The 24352-nt window shown below is 41.0% G+C and overlaps 1 protein-coding gene across 2 annotated transcripts; it reads right to left on the bottom strand.

Moving 5' to 3' along the window:
* Positions 1-34: 34 nt before the first annotated feature.
* Positions 35-24352, bottom strand: gnas (GNAS complex locus). 2 transcript variants are annotated; one of them, XM_035159069.2, is made up of 13 exons: positions 24047-24352; positions 22526-23850; positions 18433-18505; positions 11258-11312; positions 10966-11085; positions 8373-8470; positions 5644-5698; positions 5371-5444; positions 4858-4916; positions 4645-4765; positions 3920-4050; positions 3136-3203; positions 35-2199 (listed from the first exon to the last, which is right to left on the bottom strand). In XM_035159069.2, exons 2-13 carry the CDS (start codon positions 22662-22664, stop codon positions 2053-2055), a joined length of 1140 nt encoding a protein of 379 aa, XP_035014960.1. In that variant the 5' UTR covers positions 22665-23850; positions 24047-24352; the 3' UTR covers positions 35-2052. The 2 variants fall into 2 exon arrangements, with proteins under 2 accessions (XP_035014960.1, XP_047196251.1); XM_047340295.1 differs by having other exon boundaries at positions 22526-24352.

The following is a 24352-nucleotide window of genomic DNA, read 5'->3' as shown; positions in this document are numbered from 1 at the left end:
CATGGGAAGTAAACAAAAGAAACCTGAACACAACTTCAGTTGAAAGGATTTAAGTTATAGCAATACGCACACTATCAAGTGTACAATTTGTCAAGGTTCATTTGATTCTAATAAAATACTTTTTTTTTTAAAACCCATATACATTTCATATATTTATCTTTTTGGGGTATATGGATCCAAAAATAGACATTTAAATCATAAAGAGAATGGGAGGATAGGGGAAGAGAAATAAAACTACAAAAGCTACGAATGGTGGTCCTCCGTCCCAGAGGAGAGAGTGACGGAGGACAGAGGGGAGAGACAGAGATAGAGAGAGTGGGATAAAGAAAGAGAGAGAAAAGGAAGTGACGAGGGAGGCAGGGAGTTAGAAGGGGGATTGGCCAAGCTATACAGCGCAGTATGACACCCACTTTAGCTCATTACACACGTACAGTCGTGATCAAGGCACAGGGATCTTCTAAAAGTAATTTTTTTCAATAAAGTTGTACAAAATAATACATTTTACAGTCTGTACAAGAATAATAGTTCAGCAGTAAAGTAAAGACAGACATACAAAGGAGCAAGCGGTCGGGGAGGAAGGAGGAAAGATGGATGAATGGCAGGGAGGTGCGAGCACATTGTTGTACAAAATCAAACATTAGTGTCCCATTTGTTGTTGTTTTCGTCTTGTTTTTTTATACTCCAGGATTATTATATTTTATTTTGTCGTAAAACAAAAAGAGCACTGAAAAGAGAGGCGGAAAGGAGGGGAGGAAGAGGGAGTCGGGAAAGATGTGAAAATGGAGAGGAGAGTGAAGTCCTCAGAGGTGAAAGAGCAGAGGTTGAAAAGAAGGAGAGAATGACAGACAGAAAGCTTAAAGAGAAAGAAAGAGCGCACAGGGCACAATGGCACAAAAGTCTACACAGACAAAAACAGCTGTGGAGACAGTAAAACAGGGTCAATCATGACGAGATGAGAGTTCTTTTTAACTTATATGGTATTGTACTGTAGAAGGATGATTTTCGCCTTCCGTTTGTCAAGTTCCACAAAAGATGGTTATTTTTTTCTTTTTTGTTTTCAACTCAATACATCCTCCTCACGGTTTGCTCCACTAGCAACAAGGCAGAGTCAGGTGGCTAAACAATGCTGTGGAGAGGTCGAGGGACCGCCATCGCCTTCGACCGTGTCCAGACTCCATCAAAGTAATTCACATTGGAGTCGGCCGTCTGTCCCTCGTGCCTCCTGCAGCCTGACGGATCACAACACACCCCTGGTCCGTGTAGTCTGTGGTACTGCTGCAGTCGGTCACTTGTTCACTTTAATTTAAAAGCACTGTGCTGGAAAAACACGCCAGCAGGTCGAGGAGCCTGCCGCTCGTCAGCAGGGATCGGTACGTTTCCGGATTGACGGCGATTGTGCATTCCGATAAAAGCAAATGCGATGAGTTTCTGTGTGCAAGCAGATCCTGTGGTTGAATTCATGGATAGGAACGATTGGTGTACACGGTCGAGTCCTGAGCACAGTGCTTGTGTTTTCTGTTAGATACAGTGTTCAGCTGATCTTTTGTGACATGTTAATTCTCTGTTTTTGTAGTACTTCCAACAGTTTTCTCTTCCCCAGTTGCACTGAAGCAGTAGCTCTCTCAGTTTTCATGCCGGCTCGAAGTACAGCCTCAACTGCAGCTCAAACTCTCCTCACTGCAGGAGATACAATCCAGACTGGGCCAGTCAGGGTGTTTGGACAGGTGAAGGTAACAGGGGTGATACATGATGTCGAGAGGATAGGAGCTGGGAGTATGGCTGAACGTGGACATCCAAGTTCCTTTATGCTTCAGCCCCTCAAACCCCTTCATCAAAATAACTCCGTCTATTGCAGGTGGGGAGTTTTCATAAGGGGAAGTTCAGGGTGTGTTTGTGTGTAAATATGTGTATGTTTGTGTGGGTGTGTTTTGGCCCCTGTTCCTTCACAAGAGCTCACACACACTTCTATGGAAGAGGAGAGTTCAGAGACTCAGGGTTTCTCATAGTCCGATCTTTTTTGTTTGTTTCTGGTCGAACCCTTTTCCTCTCCCATCACAAGAGCTCGTACTGCCGCAGGTGCATTCGCTGGATGATGTCTCGACAGTCGTTGAAGACGCGGCGGATGTTTTCTGTGTCGACGGCGCAGGTAAAGTGAGGATAACAGTAGTGCCGCCCGTCCCCGCTCGCTGTGCTGATCCTCTGTAGATGGAAGAATAGAACATGAAATATTATGAACTCTGTCTACATCCATACTACTATGTTTTCATTTGAAAATGGTATTTTTAAACTTAAACGATCTCTGTCCATACAAGCGTTTTGGCTCTGAATCTGTTTTAATCCCCGTCCATTTTAGCACATGCCTGAAAACACATATCACATTGCCACTCATGTACACTGATCAAGCGTGTGCCAGTGTACACAGGAGGCATTGGGTTGAGGTGTTGCAGATTGTTTGAATAACAGCTCGTCTCCAACACAATTGTATCATTGTAAAATGCAGAATTTAACTAAACAGCTGTAAGCAAAGACAACAGGGACAGCAACCCCTTGTAAATAATTATCCATGTTGTGTTTTACGCTAGTGGCCAAGGCCGATTCCGGTTGTTTTGTTCCAAAAGGGGGACATGGGACAGGATCCTGACAAATCAGCGAAGGTTACGTCATGACCTAAAAGACCCAATCAGCAATCAGTTTTTACCCGTTCAGACTAAATTGCAGTCCCGGAGTTTTCAAACTGAAACTGGATCAGCAGTGTTTCCAAACCTCTCCATTTTAGCAGCTCTGAAACTCTAGACAAGTGTGGACACTGGGAGTATCTGCAGAGTTGATGAATTTCTATTTTTAAACTTAAAAAATGCTTAATACATTCTTTGTCATACCATATTTAGCTCATTAAAAGATTCATAGAAATCCAATGAATAGACCAAAACATCGCTGGAGGCTCTCCTACTGAAGAGAACATTTCAAAAACAACTCCCAAATATATTGATACGCGTCAGTAGGATCAGTTCATTCTTGGTTTTGGTCTTATCAGGGGATTTATTGAAAATAAGAACAGTAGAGACTATTGTAATACTTTTTTAAGACTTACCCTTTAAATTTACATAAAGCACAAAAACAGGCTTATGCACTTACCAGGAATTCATCTCTTATGAAGTACTTTGCCCTTGTAACACGTGGATCTTCTCCAGGCTCTGGTGTGGCTGAGAGAAGAGAACAAGACTAGTGAGAACTAATCTCTTATGACATGCAATCGTTCAGGTGGGGACCGATCAAACATGAAAATTTGCTTTTTAGGGCATTTATTAGTTATCAGGGATACATTTGTTTAATGACTAATTTCCACGTTACTGTGGATGAGTGTGTGTGATCAGAATGACCTCACAGGTGTGTATCAACGATGACCTCTTGTGGTCAACGACACTGAATGCACTGCCTCTCACAGATGATGTATTTGACTATTTGCTAGACGCCATTCCAAGCACATAAACCGTGATCCCGGCAGTGGGGAGACAAGTGATGGCGAGTTTGGAGTTGGTGTATCTTACTGTATCAAGCACTGAAACTGTTATTTAGTGTTAAATCATTGTAGATGGGTTAGGTTTTATTTAGTATGCGATTTTGTTATGTAAATTTGTTTTGTACCTATTATATCTGAATATTTATGTTAAGTGTACCCTACTTTAAACTCACTACAGGAAATATGTGAATTAGCAATAGTTTATATGTCAAACAGCAATGAAAAAGCTGTATTCAATTGATTTTAAAATGATCGATTTGGCACGCCAAGTCGATACCCAACCCTAAAATATGGCAGTTATATTTGTACAGATAGTATCATGGACAATGTTGATTTGAATTGTTGACAAAAAAATGTTAATGGAATAAAAATGGATTAAACCAAAGCACGGCTGCTCACCGTCATCAGGTGTGGTGTAGCGAGCGAACTCAGGAAAGTATTCCTCGATTTTGGACTTCCCTGCCAGCACCTTCTCTGCTAGCAGGTCCTGTTTATTTAGGAACAAGATGACAGAAATGGTCCGCAGCCACCTGTACAGAACAAACATGAGTGTGATGTGAGATATGACAGGGAATCACTGACTGGAAATACACAATGGGTCCATTTTTTCTAGCGAAAGATGAATATCTCAAGGTACGCGTCCTAATGGACTCAAACATTTCCACTCAAACCTGTCAAACCTCACATGAGTAAATTGTGAGCGTCTAGACTCTGTACACGTACCATGCCTGCAGCTAAGCTGCCAAAGATCTAAGTAAGTTTTCACCATTCTGAAACTTTTATTAGCGTGGAACTTGTGAAAAAAGTACATGATCTAACCTTGATTTGTGTTATGCTGTGTGTGTGTGTGTGTGCTGCTAAGGTACCCCCACACTTGGTTATGCAATCATTCAGGAGAAAAAGCAGGCAAGTTCATCAAATGTTTATCAGCCTTGACACTTGGCTTGGTTTTGTCGTTAACGATTATGCGTCTGCAGTTGGAAAAGCCAAAAACCAACAACAAAACCCCCAATAATCTACGCGTTAAATTAAAAATAGTTTTTAATCACTTTGAAACTGGGGATCCAAGATTGTTTTCTGTGTTTCCTATAGAAAACAACAGGCTAGTGTCTGCCCCTCTTCACCTGTTGTTCCAGATGTTCTTGAAGAGGTTGAGTGCCTCCTGTAATCGGTTGGTCTGATTGTCTTCTCTGATCACCATGTTGTAACTGCTACTTGCCACCACGAAGATGATGGCTGTTACATCTGATGGGAGACGAGAGAGGGAAAGAGATGATTGAGCCACGGAGAGGAACAGAGACATGAGACGAGTGGAAGCTGAAATAAACTTAAGTTACCGTTAAAGCATTGAATCCATTTCCGGCGTTCGTCTCTTTGACCCCCGACATCGAACATACTGTATAAATCAAATGAGACATTAATGTTAGCAGGTCAAATACCGCCATCATGTGGGAAAACCATCATATACACTAGGTCTTCCTCCTGAACGTTGAATATTCAAATCATCAGTCGGAGGCTCCTTGATTGACAGTGATGTTGTCTGCTTGGTAAAAGGTATCTGTGACATGTAGAGGCAGCTGTGGACCAACTTAATACGATATAGTCTCCTGGATTTTGTTTGCAATCTAAATGTTGCGGCACATTTTCGATCTGTTGTAAGCGTAGTTAGCATGCATTAGCACGGAGGGCTAACTTGGCTCGTTTAATCTATTACTTCAACCCCCTTTTAAATGCTTGCAGTTCCGAAAAGTGTTGAAATAGAACTGAATTAACTGACAAGAGTCTTATTTAGGTACGGCCATAATGTACACTACTATTTCATGGTCCTTTTCTTTATGTATTTTACTTACTGGAAATTAACTTTGTCCACTTGGAATCTTGTCTCAAAGATCCCTGAAGTCAGAACTCTGCAACGCAGCAAATCCTGGTGCAAATAAGAAAAATGATCAGAAAACAGAAGCTAATCATTGAGGCAATGCTGTTTTATTGTAAAAAATCCACAACACACATGGTTGCACGCGATTAAATTTCAAAATATTGAATTTCCTCTATTCGAAAAGTAGATATACATGTATAATGAGCAGTAAGTTATTTTGACTTTGAGGTGGCAGAATTTCACCCACCTGATCTGTTGGAGTGTAGTCGTTCTGCTTCACAATGTCAATCTTTTCTAGAAAGCTGAAGAGAGAAAAGGAAAACGGAACAATTTAGAGACTGTTACAAAATCCCTGATCAAACAGTTCTTTTATATTGTTGAGGATGTGCTCCACACTCGGTAACAAAACCCCCCCGAAAAGCTAAAGTTTGAGCTCTAAACATAACAGTGCACTTCTCAGCAAGGAGAAATTATCTGACCATACTGACTGAGTATCATGTGTGAGCCGGCAGATTTTCTGCAGTTGGCTGCTTAGTTGCAGGATATATCACCAACCAGGAACAGCAATGGCAAAAAGTAAGACCAGGGACTTGGACTGACGATGAGGTGGAACTTTTACTGAAGGTTAGCAAAGCCAGTGTACATATGTTATCAATGTTGTTAGTCAAGTCATGGTTGATACGACCCAGTTAGGAAGCAAACTAATCTGTGTCGTTTCAGAAAGGTTTCTGACTGTCTAGACTAAAATGCATCCCAGGAGGTTTCAAAGTAATATGACCCCCGCAGAATTTCAAAAAAGTTAAAGGGTCTTACAAACTCTGGAGTATAGTATGGAGGTCAGGTGTAAATGTAGCAAAAGTTGTGTCTTGAAACAAAAATACAATAAAACGACCTAAACACGTGTATTGCATGTTCAAATCGATTCGACAATGCACTTTCCTGGGCCACTAAGAACACACATGCCAAGTGTGAAGCTGATTTGATGAACGGTTCGCGAGATAAGCATGTACAGAAAGACAGACAGATGTTTGTGGAATTAGTAGGACACTGCTATTATGGCAAAAATATTTTTTTCATTCGATTACTTGATTATTGATGAAATTATCAATAGAATACTCGATTACAAAATCACTGCAGCCCTACTCACAAGATGAAATCACTAATGGCATCACATGTGAACTAGGTAAGGAAATGAACTGTGAACTTTTCATCTCACAACAGTGAGAAGATCTCGGGACGTATTTTGCAAAAACTGTGTATTCCTGAAAAACAAAGACAAACTGCAAGCAATACATAATATTGTCAGAGGAAAAAATCTATGTGCAGAGCAAGTGCACGTGCTGAGACGAGAGTGCACGTGAAGGAGGTGAAGAAAGAGAAGGAGAGAGGACAGCGACTGTGAGAAAGTGAAAGAGAGAGAGAGAATGAAAGCATAGTGGCGTCTGTCTGACATTACAGAGCAGATTTCAAAAATAGCTCCCCAGCGCCCTGGCCCACAGCGAGGTTACCATGGAGACCCAACCACAGAAGCTATTAATAGTCTATCAGCTCCCAATCTAGTGCGGCTGGAGTAGCTCCAGAGAGAAGACAGACAGACAGACAGATGGGGATGGAGAAAAGGAAGAAAGCGGAGGAGAAGAAGAAAGTGAGAGCAGGATGAGTTTGTGTTTTTGTGCTGGATGTCTGCAAGCAGGAAGAGGGAGGGAACAAGACACTGGACTGTACCATCTCGACCACCTGAGGGAGGATAGGGTGGAGAGTTTCTCCTCCTACAAACACCTAAACCAAACGTAAATGCTTAATTAAATATGTGTAATACTCTCTAAGAGGGATTTACTAGTAGAAAGCAGCTGAGGCTCACAGTTTAGAGCTGAGGAGAGACAGTATCCTCCTGAAAACAGTACCCCCCCCCTCCCCCGTCCTCTAAACATCCACTGATCTGCAGATGACTCAGCCTCCGCCATGTTTGCTCCCAAACACAGAAAACTGCTTTTGTTTTATGAAAACTAGTTCCCTACATTTGTTTCCCTTTACTATATTTTGAACAGCATTTGCTTCTGAAATGATAAGTGGACATCAGTTTGTTAGTGAACAGTAAATCTGAGCCATTAAAACAAGCCGTGTTTCCAGTTCATCTGCTAGAACAGCTCGATGCTCACACAGGTTTCCACTGACAGAGGGCACAGTGTTTAGCCACTGACATGGAGCAGCAAAGTTGTATCAGGAGAAGCAAAGATGTTGGTTACTTAATAGGGACAAAACTTGTAGAGGTATACAATGGCTGGCAGGAGATGTTTCTCCTGGGCCACACTGGGGTAACACAGTGCGTGACAGCTGTGTTGCTCATTTACTGCGTCTGTTGTTCACACACATATTTGACTGTACATGAATTGTTTAGTACTAGCACTTGACCTTGTTAGATATAGGACACAGTGCAGTAAAGCAGTAATGGAAAATGCACTGTATTTATATAGCCCTTTTCTAGTCTTACCAACCACTCAAAGCGCTTTACCCTACAAGTCACATTCACACTGACATTCATACCTCGCTTCTATGCACAGCGCTTTTTCTCTCACACAGTATTCGTACCACTGTCAATACATTTTTCAAAGTTTACATCAGCAAGTTGTTTGAGAAAGAGGGAAGAATGACACTGACAATGCCATAATAGCATTTAGGGGAAAAAATGACTTTATAATGTGGGTATCTGTTTACTTATGATCGAGCAGTGTGATCCAAACAAACTATAACTGTACATTTTTAACAATAATGAAACAAATGAATGTGAGGAAACTTAAGTTATTGAAGTTCTTCACATATAGAAAAAGTTTAATTTTCCAATTCAAAAATGCTAAATGATGAAAAACAACTTAAGTGACAGCTGTGGTTAAAAGGCCCAAATAAAGAGTCCACAGATTGAGTCTCTCTGACAGATCGTAGTCTCGTGCAACAAGAATGGAGCAGGTAGTTACTTACTACTGTGCACAGTCGATTAGCTGGTACTCGTTGGATCTCTCAAAGCACGCCCTGACCCCCTCATCCTGCCACAGTGTCTTGGCATGATCGTAAAACTCCTGCAGAGAGACAGGAAAACAAAGAAATACGTTAGTGAGAGGTAACAGAAAGTGGGTTTGAAAAACAGATGGAGAATTAAATACGTTTTTTCCTTCTTGGGATTTTTACTGTTGTTTGTGTTCACAAAGCTGATGCACAGGTCAGAAACTTGTTTAAGATGAAATCACAAAACACACACACACTCAGTTCTGTTTCATGGAAGGCGGTGGATCTGTTGTACTTTAAGGCTGTGATCTTTACTTGATAAAACAGTCAGCTGAATCAAAGAGGGGAAATGTTCCAACAAGCAGGAGATGTTCTGCATTATTTACAGTGCATTTTACACCGAATATGACAGCTACGACGGACGTAAGAAAAAGGCCAGTGATGTCAGTCGACCGTGGTGCATGTCTGAGGGCACTCAGTGCTTTTGTTGACACCACATGCGACGCCTGTATATGGCCGTAAAGGTAAATAGAGGTGGGGTGAGAGAGGCGCAACTCGCTGTGCACAGTCACTACAGACAGACTCACCGACACACTGGAACTGAACAGTGGGTGTTCACTGATGACGTTTTTTTTAAACACGCGACAGACGCAAAACTGGATTTAATTTTTTTTATGGAAATTTACAAAAAGAATACAAAAACCTTAGGACAAAAAAGATGTTGCATAATTGTAGAAGACACTGACAAGGAATACGGCTTTAATGGAAAAGTCGCCTGCCCCATTAGGGACAGAAATTGTCATCTGCACTGTATCACGTAAAAAAAAAAAAAATCTTTTCATCGTGCAGGTTTCCATGACGACAAACTTATGTTTACAAACAGAGCATGTCTTAATAAATCAGTCATGTGCTTTAAGAAAAAAAAAACCCTTTCTCTTGATGTAATGCTTCCTCTATCCCTCCTTTCCTTCATCTCTTTCTATTACAGTCTCTCTTTGTTCTCTCTCTCTTCCTCCAGTAACTGTCACTTTACAACAGTGAACTAATCGAAACAATTCCATTAAGCTGCACCAAATTTGACCCACTAGTAAATATCAGTTTTTTAAAATCAAGATCCATGAGTTATTCTCTGAGAAATCCACGGAAATGTTTAAAAACATCCTATCTGGCATTGTAAAAGAAAGTCCACCCCCTGACCCGAATCCGCACAAAAATCGAATGGCTTTCCGCCCCGACCAATTCTGCATCCCTCCATGTTAATCCATCCTGTAGTTTGTGCACAATCCTAATAACTATCAAACAAACGAACACAGATTAAACATTACCTCTTTGGCTGAGCTAATAAATGACTCCAAAAGTTGATTTTCATACTATACTGAAATCAAAGGTTGTCAGGAGTTTAGCTTAAACAAAAATTGGACTTCAGAAAAAAAGTATGTTTTTTGATAAATGGGCTGAACTTTTAAATTTAAATTGCATTTTCAGGGAAAAACATTTTTCATTTTCTAAGTAATGAGCAAATCTAAGCATCAACTGTTTCAAATGTTCAATTATGTACTGAATGAAATGGACCTGTGGGTGTTGTAATATAAGTTTTTATCATGTATTGTAATTTGAAGCAACAGCTGCCTCCATAGCATGAATAGCACAGTGGCAGCACATTGAAATGAAATTAATTCACATAGCAAGAAAAGTAACTTCTGTTCAAACATGAGACTGAGTATATTGAAAAGTGAATTAAGGTGGGCCTCACAGGTGGCTGTGGATAAACATTTAGACTCTGAGATTTGGTCTCTTGGCCTTGACAATTAGTTAATGAGAAAGTCCCTTAAGGGAATACTAAACCCCACACAGACTTTACTAATGAGGTCATTAGTAAACCTCAGTGTCTGCGACCCGTGTCATGGGATTAACAATTGGGATATTGGGACAATTACCAACTATCATCCACTGAAACACAAGCAGCAGGGGAAACCTGCACCTGTGTGTGTTACACAGACCACAGTTTAAAAGGTCCAGTGTGTAAGATTTAGGTGAAAGGGATCTATTGGCAGAAATTTAAAATATAAAATAATCCAAGTGATGTTTTCACTAGTGTGTTTCATCTAAATTGTACAAATTGTTGTTTTCTTTACCCTAGAAAGAGCATTTTATATTAACATCTGGAGCGAGTCCTCTAGATGGAGGCCGCTGTGTCTCTTATAGTAGCCAAGACTAGACAAAATAAACACCTTTGATGATAACTGAAGGCTTCCACAGGTTCTCTTTCATGTTTGGAAGGGGAGGCTGAGGTGAGGGGTATTCAGCTGCAACATGCAACTCCACCACTAGATGTCGCTAAATTTGAACCACTGGACCTTTAATAACTAGTAAATGTGCAGTAGATCAAAACTGATGGCTGTTAACAATGATGTCGGTGCAGAAACCACTGTCATCATAGCAACAGGTATAAAGAGCTAAACTGCAAAAACAGCTGTAAAACATCCTTTAAGCTGTTGTGAAGATGATTATATTTCTCAGATGGTGTGTGTAAATGTTTGTGTGCGCCGTCTGATTTTGTGCTACTCACAGATGGAAACTCAAAGTCCTTCTGGTTGACGAGATTAAGGATGTATTCGATCCGGTACCGGTTCTCTGGACAGGCCAACTGCACAGGTGGCGTCAGGTTGCTCATAGCTGTTACTATGGTCTGTCACAAACACACAAAATCATTTAAAAGACAGAAGATACATTTTTCAACATTAAATGACAGCACAACAGCTCGGCTTGCTTCATTTACTAAGTCAAGTAAGAATATCTGAGGGTATTTCAATGTTTTCATCGGTTATGAGCAAAGAAATGACACCAACACAGCCACTTACCTCTATGGCCTCTTTAATATTATTCTTGATGTCCTGAATTTTCTGCTTTTTCTCTCTGAAACAGACAGAAAGGTTAATGTTAGGTATTATTGTTGTACAGCAGCAACATACACAAGTAAGAGTGTCATCAGAATAAATGGTGAGAAATACAAAGAAAGTCTTAGATCCACACAACCCTTTATTGGGATACATATCCATCGCAGACCATGATAGTGGCTCCTGATACACATTTAATTGATTAATATAAACCTAGATTAGTTAATAACAGCCTCAAGTGATGGGCTCAAAAGAGGCAGATTTTCCATTAGGCAAGTCAATGCAGCCCAATTGTCCAACTGCCCTGACATGTAGTTACACACAGGACAAAATATATCAATAGAAAAAAATGCACCAAGTCTGAGAGATTGAAATAAATTCCTGTTCATTGGGAGTGTGAATAATAACAATCATTGCAGTAGTAAATATAAAACACATTTCACTACATAATTTAAGTCAAAATGATTACTGGATATTATAATGTTAACAGGAACTTTCCATTAAAGGTTTTCATTATTGTTTCTCTTCTCCTGAACACAAAACAGTTGTATTTAGCTATCAAGTATTGTTTTAGTCAAGTTTTTAAAGATACGTACAGGGAGGAAGTTCCATGTTACCGAGTCACGGTGCACTACAGTGACCTGCATGAAGTTTGTTTTTGATGCGGGAAGGGTAAACAGACCTTCATTGGCTCACATGCTAGAGAAATTATGTCTGTCTACTGTGGAGGAGAGCTGTTTGTACAAAACGTTTGGACTCTATGTGACATAAATGTTTCTAATAAAAGGCAACCGGAGGACCAGTTAGTTTATCTTTCACCTTGAGCCTGTCAAGAAAACAGTGCATTGTGTTTACAATAGTTCTATGTCGGTAACAAAGGGTGAGATGGGCCTCTTTGCTCTGTGCCAGTTTTACATTTTCACCTCTGTTTTATATAACTCATGGATCTTGATAAAAAAAACAAAAAAACACTGTTGTACTGTTCCAGACCCTTGCAAAAATGGGGTGGGGTCACTCTTTCAACAGTACAATGTAGGGCTGCATGATGCACAATGTCTTTTAGAAGTAAAGCCCCAGAGTTTTAGTGGATTCTAACTCAAATCACCAATATACTCGCTTACATTTGGGATTGATTGTCCACAGGGGGGACGTTGCTATATTAAATCAGACCAGGTCTACTAATGCCAATATCGAATACAAGAAAAGTAATAGCAATAGCAGCTTAGACATGCAGATGCAGATATTCCTATGTTGCCACCTACTGGCAAAGAAAATAAAAACTACAGCGAGTTTGACAACAGCTGCTCTCAGACATGCACTGAACTCCGCATAATCTCCTCAATTTATCCGGAGGGGTTGTATGTGAGAAGACAAATATCCGAGTCAGAGGCTCTGGACATTCGCTGTAGTTTCTCCTGCCAGCCCCCCAGAAAAACCTCTGGATAATGTCAGAAGGAGCAAAACAGTATGAGATCCTCCGGAGGACTCACTGCGAGCAAGTAGGTGCGGTGATACCGTTTCTAACACATGATACAAATGAAAAAGCGACAACACACGTAGAAGACACAGAAGAGAGCTTTTGGTGATAAGGGCTGACGCCAGTGTTAATGTGCTGTAAACAAAAACGGGTGATCTCCGCAGTGAAATTTGTACGTTACATCGTGCCTCCTGCGCCACCCCTCCCCCAATGCTGCATAGATTCCTGTGTTGTTGTGAACGTATCTGACCAGAGAACCTCCTGCTGTGTTCTTCATACATGAAAGGCAAAGTCCAGAGAAAACAGACAATGTCTCAAATACTTTCAATTACATATACATACATATATATGGAGAATAAGAAGGCCTTGTTTACATTTTCAACCTGACCCTCATTTAAAAACAAAATCACATGGTTGTGTGTGTGGGGGCATTCTCCAGACTAGAGCGTATGACTGTGTGTGGTTAGATAGAGGTGAAGGAGACAAGAAGACATGACACAACAAACTTGTTATACTGACAAAGTCTAGAGATACATTAAGGTGAATAAAGCAGACAATTATCAATTTAGAGAAGATGAGTGGGAGTTACAGTATGAGCTCATGTAACATTTTTGTCATGTCGTGTCACGGTATGGATTGTATCTTTAGGAAAAAGCTAAATACGGAGGCTGTGAAGAGCAAATTAAAATGACAATCATAGCTGCTTTAAGCAGCAATGGGTCAAGGCTGGGCATTTTGAGGAAGTATAGGAGGAAGAGGAAAATTTGCTTTTCGTGATGCTTTTCAGTTGAAAAGACATAAGCAGAGTTATTGTGCTTCAGCCAGGGTTTGCACTCAACCTTCGACAGGCAAGTTATGATCTTGATGAGCTACCTGCCAGGTGACATCACTTCACTCATGATGCAACTTGACACTATGACTTAAGGCCATCTCCAGGTCTGCTAACTATTACTACTGTAAAAAAAATCCAGTTATCAAGATAGAATTTGGATAATTTCTGTACTTCATCTTGGCAGTATAGAGATGCCTTTGATTTATATTCACAAAGTTAGATTACTCCATGAGTGAGAAACTGTTTATGATGTTTAAAGATAATGCATTTCCAGTGACTGCAATAGGTGATATGATGATAAAGTTATTGACACATTGCATCTACCAAGACATGATAATTTTGTCAATGATTTTTGTGAACATTGGGAATGTATATAGCAAGAATTTCCAGTATATGTTTACAGTAAGACACTTTGATGCACTGTGGGCTAACTTTTTGATCAATCAAAAATCGGTCTGGATTGTTTGTGGAGACAGTCTGAGGATGCAGTATAGCAAGTTTGGTGTCAATTGATCCAAAATTGTGGGAGGAGACAGGTTTAATTAGTTTGACAGTACAGTATTTGAGTATTGGACTTCATAATTGCTGCCAACACATGTGAATAAAAGTTTTTGCTCAATTACGCCTATAATCTGGTGAAAATTCCAAAGTTCTAGCAATTACGGTTGACTTGCTATGAATTTTCCATGTTTTAAACTTTAGACAGTTGATGTAATGCCACCATCAGGACTATTGGCCCACAAAGCCAGCTGAGGACTATTGGCATAGGACTGCAAGTGGATTTCCTTGGAATAATAATGATAATAATAATAATAATAACAACAACACTGAGAAAAACAAGAGGTACCGGCAGCACAGCAGCCCGGCCCCTAATAATGCCCCACAGGACTGCAGCGATACTAGACTTCGCTCCCTTAAAAATAATCTGTTGTAGACCCTGTTTGCATTGCAGTTTAATTCTGGATTTTACAATAATACATATGATTTTTACTCCTTGCCATGGCTGCTTCTCATTTGTAATCTAGCTCTTTCTGTAAATGACAACCAAATGCTTCCTGTGTACACGTGCACACACATGCCCAGTGTACGTAAATGGTCACGTGATGTGCATTTTTAAGGCGCGTTGGTATGGACAGGGACTAGAAAAGATAGAAAGCCAAAACGCTCTTGTAGTTTGAAAACACTGTTATGCAGAGGTATGGATGTAACCTCAGTCTCACTGGTCTGTTAGATGTCAGAGCTTTTGCATAATCGTTTGGTTTTGTCCGTTTTTTCGAACAACTCCAGCTGTTGACCACTTAAAAACTCTAGTAACAAAGCTGGCAGTAACATGCCTTGTCTAAGGCCAGCTCATAGGCTCACACGCAGGTCACGGAGAGGGCTGAGTCAGTCATTAATTCCTCTTCCAAATCAGGCCGGCAACTAGAACCAGCAGTCTTTCGGTAACAAGCCAATTACTCTGACATTTAGGTTACCACAACACTCAATCCATTTACTCAAAATCTTTCATCACAGATGTTACGGAACTCTTTCATCCCCAAAGCTGTAAATGTATGTCTTGCCCCAGGATCCAAGCTCATTAAAACATATTACTATGCTCGTCATGTGGAGACGCACAAGTAACTTGTCTGCAACACTGTTGATTCAACCTCTGTAGACAGGGTTAACCTCTGTACTACATGAAAGGAGTCAAAGGAGCCATACCGTAAGAAGGAAAATCTAGATAATCCAAGCAATGTCACAGATCACACTAGGAGTGATGCTGTATGCGTTTGTGTGTCTCTCGTTAATAAAGACACTCACCAACCAGTGCAGACACATATACAGAAAAGAATTGTCACACACACACCGCCATTGGTGACTTTTGGGGACATGACATGGACTCGGATGAATTTCCTGACTAAAGGCTCATTTATGCTGCCTTTACATATATAGAAAAGAGATAGGTCCATTTCAAATTATGTAATTGTCATTGCCAACTGATTACACCTGATCAGGTTGAAAAGGATTGAAACTATGATGGTAAAATATAATGTCACCAAACTAGATGGATCAATAAGAATGACAACCAGTCAAAAAGACATCCCACCCAAAGTGCTAGTAATATTAACAGGAGAGCAGATTTGTCAATCAAACACAACTTGTCCACACCCACGTAGTCCTGAGAAGAGGTCTAATCAGAAATTTCAGAAAGGAAGTTTATCCCCACTGGTAGCCTATGACACGCGCACACATGCACACAAACACACAGTTCAGTGTTATGCAGTCACGCGCTGGGTCATACGCTCTTGTCAGCCTTAGGTGCTGATTTTCTCTTCTAACCTTGCAAAGATGCTTCCAATCCTCATCAAAACCACCAGACCAACACATGCCACTTCACCGACATACAGAAACACACACAACTATAATATACCTTGTGGCAAAAGGCAAGGAAAAGAAAGTGGCATAATTGCATTTTCTTTCACAAGAGATACTTGAGAGTTGTGTGTCTACAGTCTATCTATATTAAAGAACTGAAAAAGAAAAATACCAAAAATGGACAAATCAATGGAGCAAAAGCAGAGGGATGTCTATTTATGACATTGAGGGGTATAACCTAAAAAAAAAACATGATTCCGGATGCTAGTTTCACCAGACCAGTGTTGAAACAATATGGTCTAGAAAGGTTTGACAAACACATAGAAGCGGTTCAAAAAGCTTAGTTCCACCGCACTTCCTGACTGGCCTCTGTGACACAGTGTATTATTGAACAAAGGTTTTTTCTGAAATGTTCAGACATGACAAGCTTATTGAAAGATATTGTTACTGACGCAATAAAGTTAGAAAACTATTATTTGAATGGTACATGGACAGCAGTTATATGCACTCTTCTAGTGTTAGCGACCACTCAAAGCACTTTACACTAGAAGTCACATTCACCAATTCGAGTGCTACTATATGCTGCATTTTTCCTTTCACACATTCACACTCTGATAGCACATTGGGGGCAATTTATGTGTTCAGTGTCTTGCCCCATGGACACTTCTAGCATGGGGGCTGGAGGGCCCCGGAACCGAACCACCAAACTTCTGGTTAATGGACAACCCTTTCTACCTAAGCCACGGCCATCTACTGTGCCCAGTCACATGAGCTAACAGAACAGGAATCATATCGGTTAATGTCACTTTTAGCCTTAACAATCAAGCACCCATCATCTCTGTTGACCTGCCAATAACTAGAATGGCATTCCAAAGAGCACAGACCTTCGCTAAGTTCCAACAGTTTAACATTTAAATTCAATCAAGCTGCACGAAATTCTACACACTCGTAAATCTCAGTACCTTAAATATGCCCGATAATTTTTCATCTAGATCTTTGCATTATTCCCTGAGAAATAAAAAAATTGCCCCATTTCACAACATTAAGGAAAGTGAAAAAGAAGTTCCTAGATCCGACCCCTGATCCGGATCTGCAACAACATTTAATGGGTTGCGACCTGATGCATACTACATCCTCCCACCAAGTTTCATGGTAATCCATCCTGTTGTTTTTTGTGTAATGCTGCTAACTGACAGACAAACAAAGCCAATGAAAACATACCCTCCTTGGCAGAGTAATAAGTTATGTCAAATACATAAATTGAATTCTACAGACTTGACTTTGCAAATGGTGAAACATCCATTTTATGCACGACAGTCTGACAAGGCTACCAAATCGTAGTTTCAAAAGAAAAGCACTGAACTGATTTATGTCAGGCTTCTCCAGAAGCAGCCCTTCGGACCAAGTCACAACTGGTGCTTCCTTTGTGAACATCAATATCACTTGATCCATTGCATGCAGGCTAATGGTTGTCAGGTGGTCATCAGTCACTGGTGAATATGTAAAATGCAAAAAGATATTTGAAGATTGGAGGTCTTCCAGATAAAATAGAGGGCATATTAAAGTGTCTACATCAGCATTATGTTGTTAAAACCTTTCTGTGAAATAATACATCATGAAACTTGTACCTGTTTGTCACTTGTATTTAGCAGTTGACAGATATGTCAGGGCAGTCGCAATTAGATAAACTTGTCAATGCCGGAGTTTTGCCAAATACACCCAGTGCTCCAGGCTGCAGCCAAAATGGTCACATATGCAACCACTATTTAAGAAATGTCCTGGTTAAAAATATCATGTGGTCACATTCGTGTGAGTGCATGATGATCATGAGGCTGTTTTGGTGCCCCTTCGGCATGGTTACTGCGGTAGCCATTGTGGTTCAAAGCACTATTCCTTTACTAGCTCAGTCACTTTCTCCCAACCTGCACTTTCATCATCAGTACATGTGCACTGACGATGAAATATGCAAAACAATTCATGCCATGTTCCAAAGATGAAGTAGAGTATAACTGATTATCTGAAAAAAACCTGTAGAGAGAAGGAGCCAGATGTTGAGGAAGAGCCAATGACAGGTCCTGCCTCAGATAACTGATGAGTGCAGGATGCAGGGCGAGTACATGTACAGGCAGGGAGAGACCGACTGAGCCAGTGAAGAACGCAGATCAGATTAAAATATTTTGAAAATACCATCGCACATTTAACTGTCAATCTTTACAACTGCTCATCAGTAAGTAAAGTCACTGATAAGTACCACGTCGTACCAAAAAAATAAAGCAGTGACAAAAATCATTTGCTGGTGCGAACATTTGAAAAGATTTGTAGCGTCAGAGCTACCACTGGAAAAGTTACTCTGGATCCCTGACACCATTACTTTGGGTTTGGTGAGACGGTGCAGATTTAGCCTTGCCAAAGGGATCTTCTGGTGCACTCAGCAGAAGCTGCCTAAACCTTACTTTTCACATATATACTTACTCTGCATTGAAGCCGTTGACATGAAGGATCCTCATCTGTTTCACTATGGTGCTCTTTCCTGACTCTCCAGCTCCTGAGGGAGAGAGAGAAAAGAAAATGTGGATGTGTTTACATGTGAAACAGGACCACATACAGTTGGATGCTCATAACCGGTCATGGCTGTGACATACCATGCTCTACAGGAAATTTGCAACGGACAAACACATTTTGTTCACAGAAAACTATGGCTAGAGGAAAATACAACGCTGGCCGCTGCATGTAAATGATAAACTCCACTCAATAGTGTGATCAAAAACTACATGTTTAAACATGATTGTGGCAGATTATTCGATTATTCCATGAAAAGCAAGGTTGAAGATTTCCATTTAAAAGTGGGTCCTATTGTGTTAATTGTAAAAGAGTTTGATGTGCAGTATACTCTTCGACTACTACCAATAGAATTTGAGTTTCGCCTATGAGACAAGCCACAATTGAAGACAAGTTAATATCAATGGTTTTGATACCTGGTGAATGTTCTGTTTTATATGATTTGACTTATTATAAAATTATAGATTCTTGTTTTGTTTTATTATTGTAAAAACAACCGTGTGTATGTGTTCCCTGCTGTTTGAAGTACTCGGCTACATGTTTGGATGAACGGTGCTATATAAAGTTGAGTTGATAAGCTAGCTTGTTAGCTGTGTGCTACAAATCCCTGGATGGTTTGTGAGTATCTGCTTAAAGAATGAAACTCACAGCTCTTGCACTGTAACGTCAAACCTTCAGTATGTGAAGGTCCATGAGTAAACATCGTTTACAAGTCAAAACTCTTTCACACTTGTCTGATGCTTCTCCTATCTCAGGCCAACTGAAGTGAGGATCAGAATTGACAATGACTCAATTACTTTCACTTTCATTTTGGACAAAAACATTCAAATATTTTGCAGGGGAAAACATTTCTAAATTTAAATGGTTCTCTTACCATGCACGTCTGAATGTGAAGCTTACATGTCCACCATTGAGTATTTACAAGACATTTAAGTTACTGAGTCTCTTATACAAGACGACAAAGAGACAAAACAATAATAGCCTGCTCAGCAAGCTACAGAGCATACCATGAACTCATAACATCATGTTCTCAAATCTGACTGATGACCTCATGCAACGCAAAGTCAGCGCTCCCATTTCTCTCCCATCTCACACAGTGCATTGTCTGATGTTAAATAGTAAAGTAAAGTACAGCAGTGTATTGGTGATTTGGGGGCATGTACTGTTCTTCTTGTGTGCTAGAAACCATTTGTGGTTGCATGTTTGAAAACAGACTCAATAGAGTTTGGCACCAAACATAAAAGCTTATGGGGACCAACAGAGTTGTGTTCATAATACAAAGCATTGAGAACAGTTTAGTAAAAAGTATTAGTATCAAATCATTGTGCATTTTAAATGCTGTTTTTATGGGTTTGTTAATACTAAGCTCTGAGGTGTTTAACTACATTTGAGAAGTGTGAAATGCCTAATTGAGGTTCTGCCCATTAGTGATGTGTCCAACAGGAAATATTCCCAGTCTACATCCTGCAGAAACTTATAAAACGTGTTGAAGTTTTAAAAACTGTATCATATCTCCAAAATAACTATGATACATAGTGTTTGTATAGAGAAATAACCTGCACTCAAGGTGGGTGACCTCTTCTAGCACGCAACACCAGAATCATCAAACTGTGTATGTGTCTTTAGGTGAGATCAGACCAGATACAGAGTTAAAGTAAGTTAGAGATCATACTATAATATACCAGTATTCTCAGGGGAAGCCTGTATTTAATTGAAAATGTTGTTTCATCCCCTTAAGAAGTTATGAGATAACCCATTTAACTTGTGTTAATAACTGCTGGTGGGTCTGGTCTGCTCTGAAGGATCTATAACCTTAACCCATAATGACAAATGCCCTCATAATATCAGTAATAAATTCAGCTTTTAAGAATCTATGATATAGAAATACACACAAATGTTTTCCACTGCAACAGAGACAAAAGTTGACTTGCCACAAACTCTGATCTTGATCACTGGGGCAAGATTCAACACTGTATATTTAATATTAACTGCAGTTTAATAACACGTAGGAGGTAGGATGTTACCGTTTTAACAAACATCTGCAGAGCTTTGTGCAAAGAAGATTGTCTCTTTGAATCTCAAATATTTTGTTGATATTGCATTAGAATTGTTATGTCAACTCAGTTACTTTGCCATGAAGTTCACTTTAACTTCAAAATGTCAAAATACATTCATCTCTGATCAGATTCAGTAAAAAATAAAAAAAAACTATATAGAAACTGTTTTTTTAAAAATACAAAACAGCTCAAATGCAAATATGGTTCCTAAAGCGCTTCACATTATTGTCATGCCCATTTGTGGCAAGATTTGGTATGTTGGTATTGATATTTGGTAAAAAAACATCACTTGTTGTATAAATGTTATTGGAAGTCTCTTTAGTTTATATAATAATTGGCTACTCATCCTAATCTTTCATAGAGGTTCATAAAGTTGAGGTAAATTACTTGTTTTAGTCAAAGTCAAACTTTATATTCATAGGTGGAGATCAATATAACAATTTTGATGAAAATAATGTTGCCTGAAGATCATTATATATTAAATTAAGAGGGTATTATCTGTGAAAGTGCTGTTTTGTGAAAAGTAGATCAATATCTGCACAATGTCATAACTCTTTTTGTGAACCAGTCTGTTAACATGGCCCACAAAGCCCTTAAAACTTCAATTAGGTGATCTACTTAATCCAGTGACCTGTGCAGTTCATTTACAGGTTACAATCATACTGAGCAACATAATCCAGTGATCAACAAGACATGCTTCAAGTTTTGTTCTGTAAATAAATGGTCACACAGTTCACATCACGTGTCACCTACACATACACCCAGACTTACTGGCTGCAACTTTCATTGCTGGCTTATTTATGGTAAGAATATGCTTTGTACTATTTCAAATACTATCTTCTCTCAACATGGATACAAACCAAGCAAGGGCCCTTTGGATACATTCTTTGTCAGCTGCACTGAGAGTGACCCTTTTATGGTTCATTCGGCTTTGTTCACTGTTTTGCCTTATCATCCGAAAATATGCAGAATTGCAAATAAGACCCTGCAGGTCTGCAAGTGTGTGAAAAAGTCAAACTAGTAGATTATATAATTGAAAGCAAGCTAATTTGGTGGCAGACATCTTTGTTAAAGTATTCATATGGGTCCTGTCCTTCTGCTTTCCTAAAGTCACCACAACTTCCTCCTCAACATAAATACCACCATGTCATACAATACACACCCTTGCTGGCATTTCTGTAATTAAACAACATGTTGTTGTTTTTTCCAAAGAACACTATGACTTCCTGGAAGCGATAATAAGCATGTAAACAGACATTCGAGGAGGGTACAGAAGAGAAAGACCGGCAGGGAAAGTTAGACGCTCTTATTTGTCTCTTATGTAATGTAGAGACCCAGCCCACCTCCAGTTCACTCACTCACTCACTAGGTTTTAGTTGCTTAAAGTCACATTATCTTAAAGAGGTTCAGGCTACACACCGACAAACTGCCGTGCAATGTCACACTAGTGTTAATTCAGCCGACTTCCAGGCGTACATGCATGTTTAGAACTATAATGAGTTCTCTACACTGCAGTGTGCTACATGGTCCCAAACTGATGCTGAACAAGTTATGTTCAATTAAAAAGAATGGATAAATGAACAATAAATAACAATAGATCATATTTGATTGGTGCATGTGGTTGTTTATGTTACAATGGCCGCTGACAGCAGTGGAACCACCATATGAATTTACCTCCACATCCTCGTATACTCCCATATCAACCTATGGACTCTGCTGCAGCTTGTTTTGGTGTTTTTGGAGAGCAACATGCTTGAAAAAACCCAGCACAGGGCTGTATTTTCCGCCTTATGCAATGGCAAGTCACACTGTTGACAATGTTTCCCAAAACAACATCCCAGAAGGTTATACAGAGAGGAAGCAAGAGCCCAACTGTGCACGCCGAGGCCTCTGCCTGTAGAAACCAGCGAGCAGGGGCAGCAACATGGACAGAAACATTACCAACTCACCCAGAAGCAGTAGTCTGTGTGTTGCTCTGTAGATCTGTTTGTCTTTTTGGAGCTGCTTCTCTATCTTTTTGTTTGCTTCTCTTTGTGCCTTCTCCTCATTTCTCTGGTCTTCGGTCTTACTGTTGCCCAAACAACCCATCTTCCCTCAAGGATAAAAAAAAGGGGGGAAAGGGGGTGTGGGGGGTGTGGGGTCCAGGGAAGGAGGAGGAGGAGGAGGGTGGTGGAGGAGGAAGAACAAGAAGAAGTAGTGGTGGAGGTGGTGAGGAGAAGGAGGGGGGGTATGTGCTTAGAGAAAAAAAATAAATAGATAAACTAGTCCCAGATCCCGCGTTTGACCCGTGGATTTGGCAGCAATGTCACCCACATTCACACCGGCCTGCTCCGGGGACAGCACAGTGCAGCACGGGGGGGAACTACGAGTCCATAACGCGTCTTTCTGCTGTCAGAGAAGGCGCAGGATACTGCTGCTGACGACACCGAGGCCGCCTTCTCAGTTTGCTGAATCCTCATTCACATGCACTGTAGTTTAGCTTCAGTTTCCCCAACCCCACACACACACACTCCCTCTCTCCCCCACACACACACACACTCACACTCTCCCCTCGGCGTAACGTTAACAACTATAATCCACAGCACCGCAGGGAAAAACGGGGCTTCTCCTCGTACGGAGGCAGCAGAAGCAGCCCAATGTGCATCTCCGGAAAAAAAGCCCGGGTCTTGCGTCTCACTGCTGCCCGCGACGGGGAGCCCCGCTCGGCGTGTCCGAAAGGCTCGCCCGTGCTGCGGCGCGGCTCGTTTCCACGTCTCCTCCCGTGACAAACATTTCCAGAGGTGTGTGTGTGTGTGTGCCTTGTGCTCGCTGCTGGCGGGTCTTCTCCGCGGTGGGAGGCCTTGCAGGACAGGAGGAGGGGAGGCAGATCGGATATTTACACCCAAAGCCCGAGCTACATGTGAGGCGTCCTCGCTGCTTCCGTCGCCACCCGGCTCCTTCTCGTTCTCTGCAGCGGATCGGCCACAAACAGCCCCGGGACTCGCACGGTCTCCTCGGCCGGTCTGGGATCCGATATCTCCCCTGATTGATCCTCCTTGTTATTCGTGATGGCTGCTTGGTGTGTTTTCTCCTCCACGGGGCCTTCTCTCTCTCTCTTTCTCTCGCTCGCTCTCTCTTTCTCTCTCTCTCTCGCTCGCTCGCTCTCTCTCCTTCTCTATCCCTCCCTCGCTCTCTCTTTTGTTGCTGAAATGTGTTATCAGCCCCTCACATCACCAGCGAGCCTCCAAAAACTGCGCACCCGCACACTTCAGTGAAAATGGGCTCCGATGGTCCTCTTCGAGTGGAAGAAAAACACAACAACAAAAAAGGAGGAAGAAGAAGAAATGAAAACGTGACAAAGATGAGACAAAAAAATCCCCCTGAAATGTATCCACGTTTCTTGCAGGTGACAAAAAAAAAAAAAAGCCCCAGCCGCTGTCAGGCTTCAGCTTGTGGGGTGTGAGTGTGTGCACGCTCCCATGCAAACATACATTATTCCTCTTGGATCCGAGGTTGGAGGCTACATGTGCATTCACATTCACAGAAAACAGGACACGGGCTGGTTGTAGCAGCACATTCCCGGCGCGTAGGCCGCTCCCCTCCTGGCCGCTGCTCGTGGAAGGTGAAAGACAGGAATAACCAATTCTTGGAGGTTATTATTTTTCTCCCTCTCTCGCTCTCTCCGAGAATAGTAGCTCACATTGAGGAGACAGACAGCAGCGCCGGGGAGAGACGGGGTGGGGCCACACGGCGCTCATTGAACCATGGGAAGGGAAACGAGCGAGCGAGAGAGGAGG

Source organism: Hippoglossus stenolepis, chromosome 6, assembly GCF_022539355.2.
Source record: "Hippoglossus stenolepis isolate QCI-W04-F060 chromosome 6, HSTE1.2, whole genome shotgun sequence".
NCBI classification, from domain to species: Eukaryota; Metazoa; Chordata; class Actinopteri; order Pleuronectiformes; family Pleuronectidae; genus Hippoglossus; species Hippoglossus stenolepis.
Note: the sequence above shows the minus strand (reverse complement) of the source record. Positions and strands in the feature narration are given on the sequence as shown.

Excerpts from the sequence above, each read along its gene's own strand:
- gnas (XM_047340295.1), bottom strand. The coding sequence starts at position 22,664 with ATGGGTTGTTTGGGCAACAGTAAGACCGAAGACCAGAGAAATGAGGAG. Across the intron at positions 11,086-11,257 it reads ATATTAAAGAGGCCATAGAG|ACCATAGTAACAGCTATGAG; the intron begins GTAAGTGGCTGT and ends TGTTTGTGACAG. Across the intron at positions 5,445-5,643 it reads ACTACACTCCAACAGATCAG|GATTTGCTGCGTTGCAGAGT; the intron begins GTGGGTGAAATT and ends TATTTGCACCAG.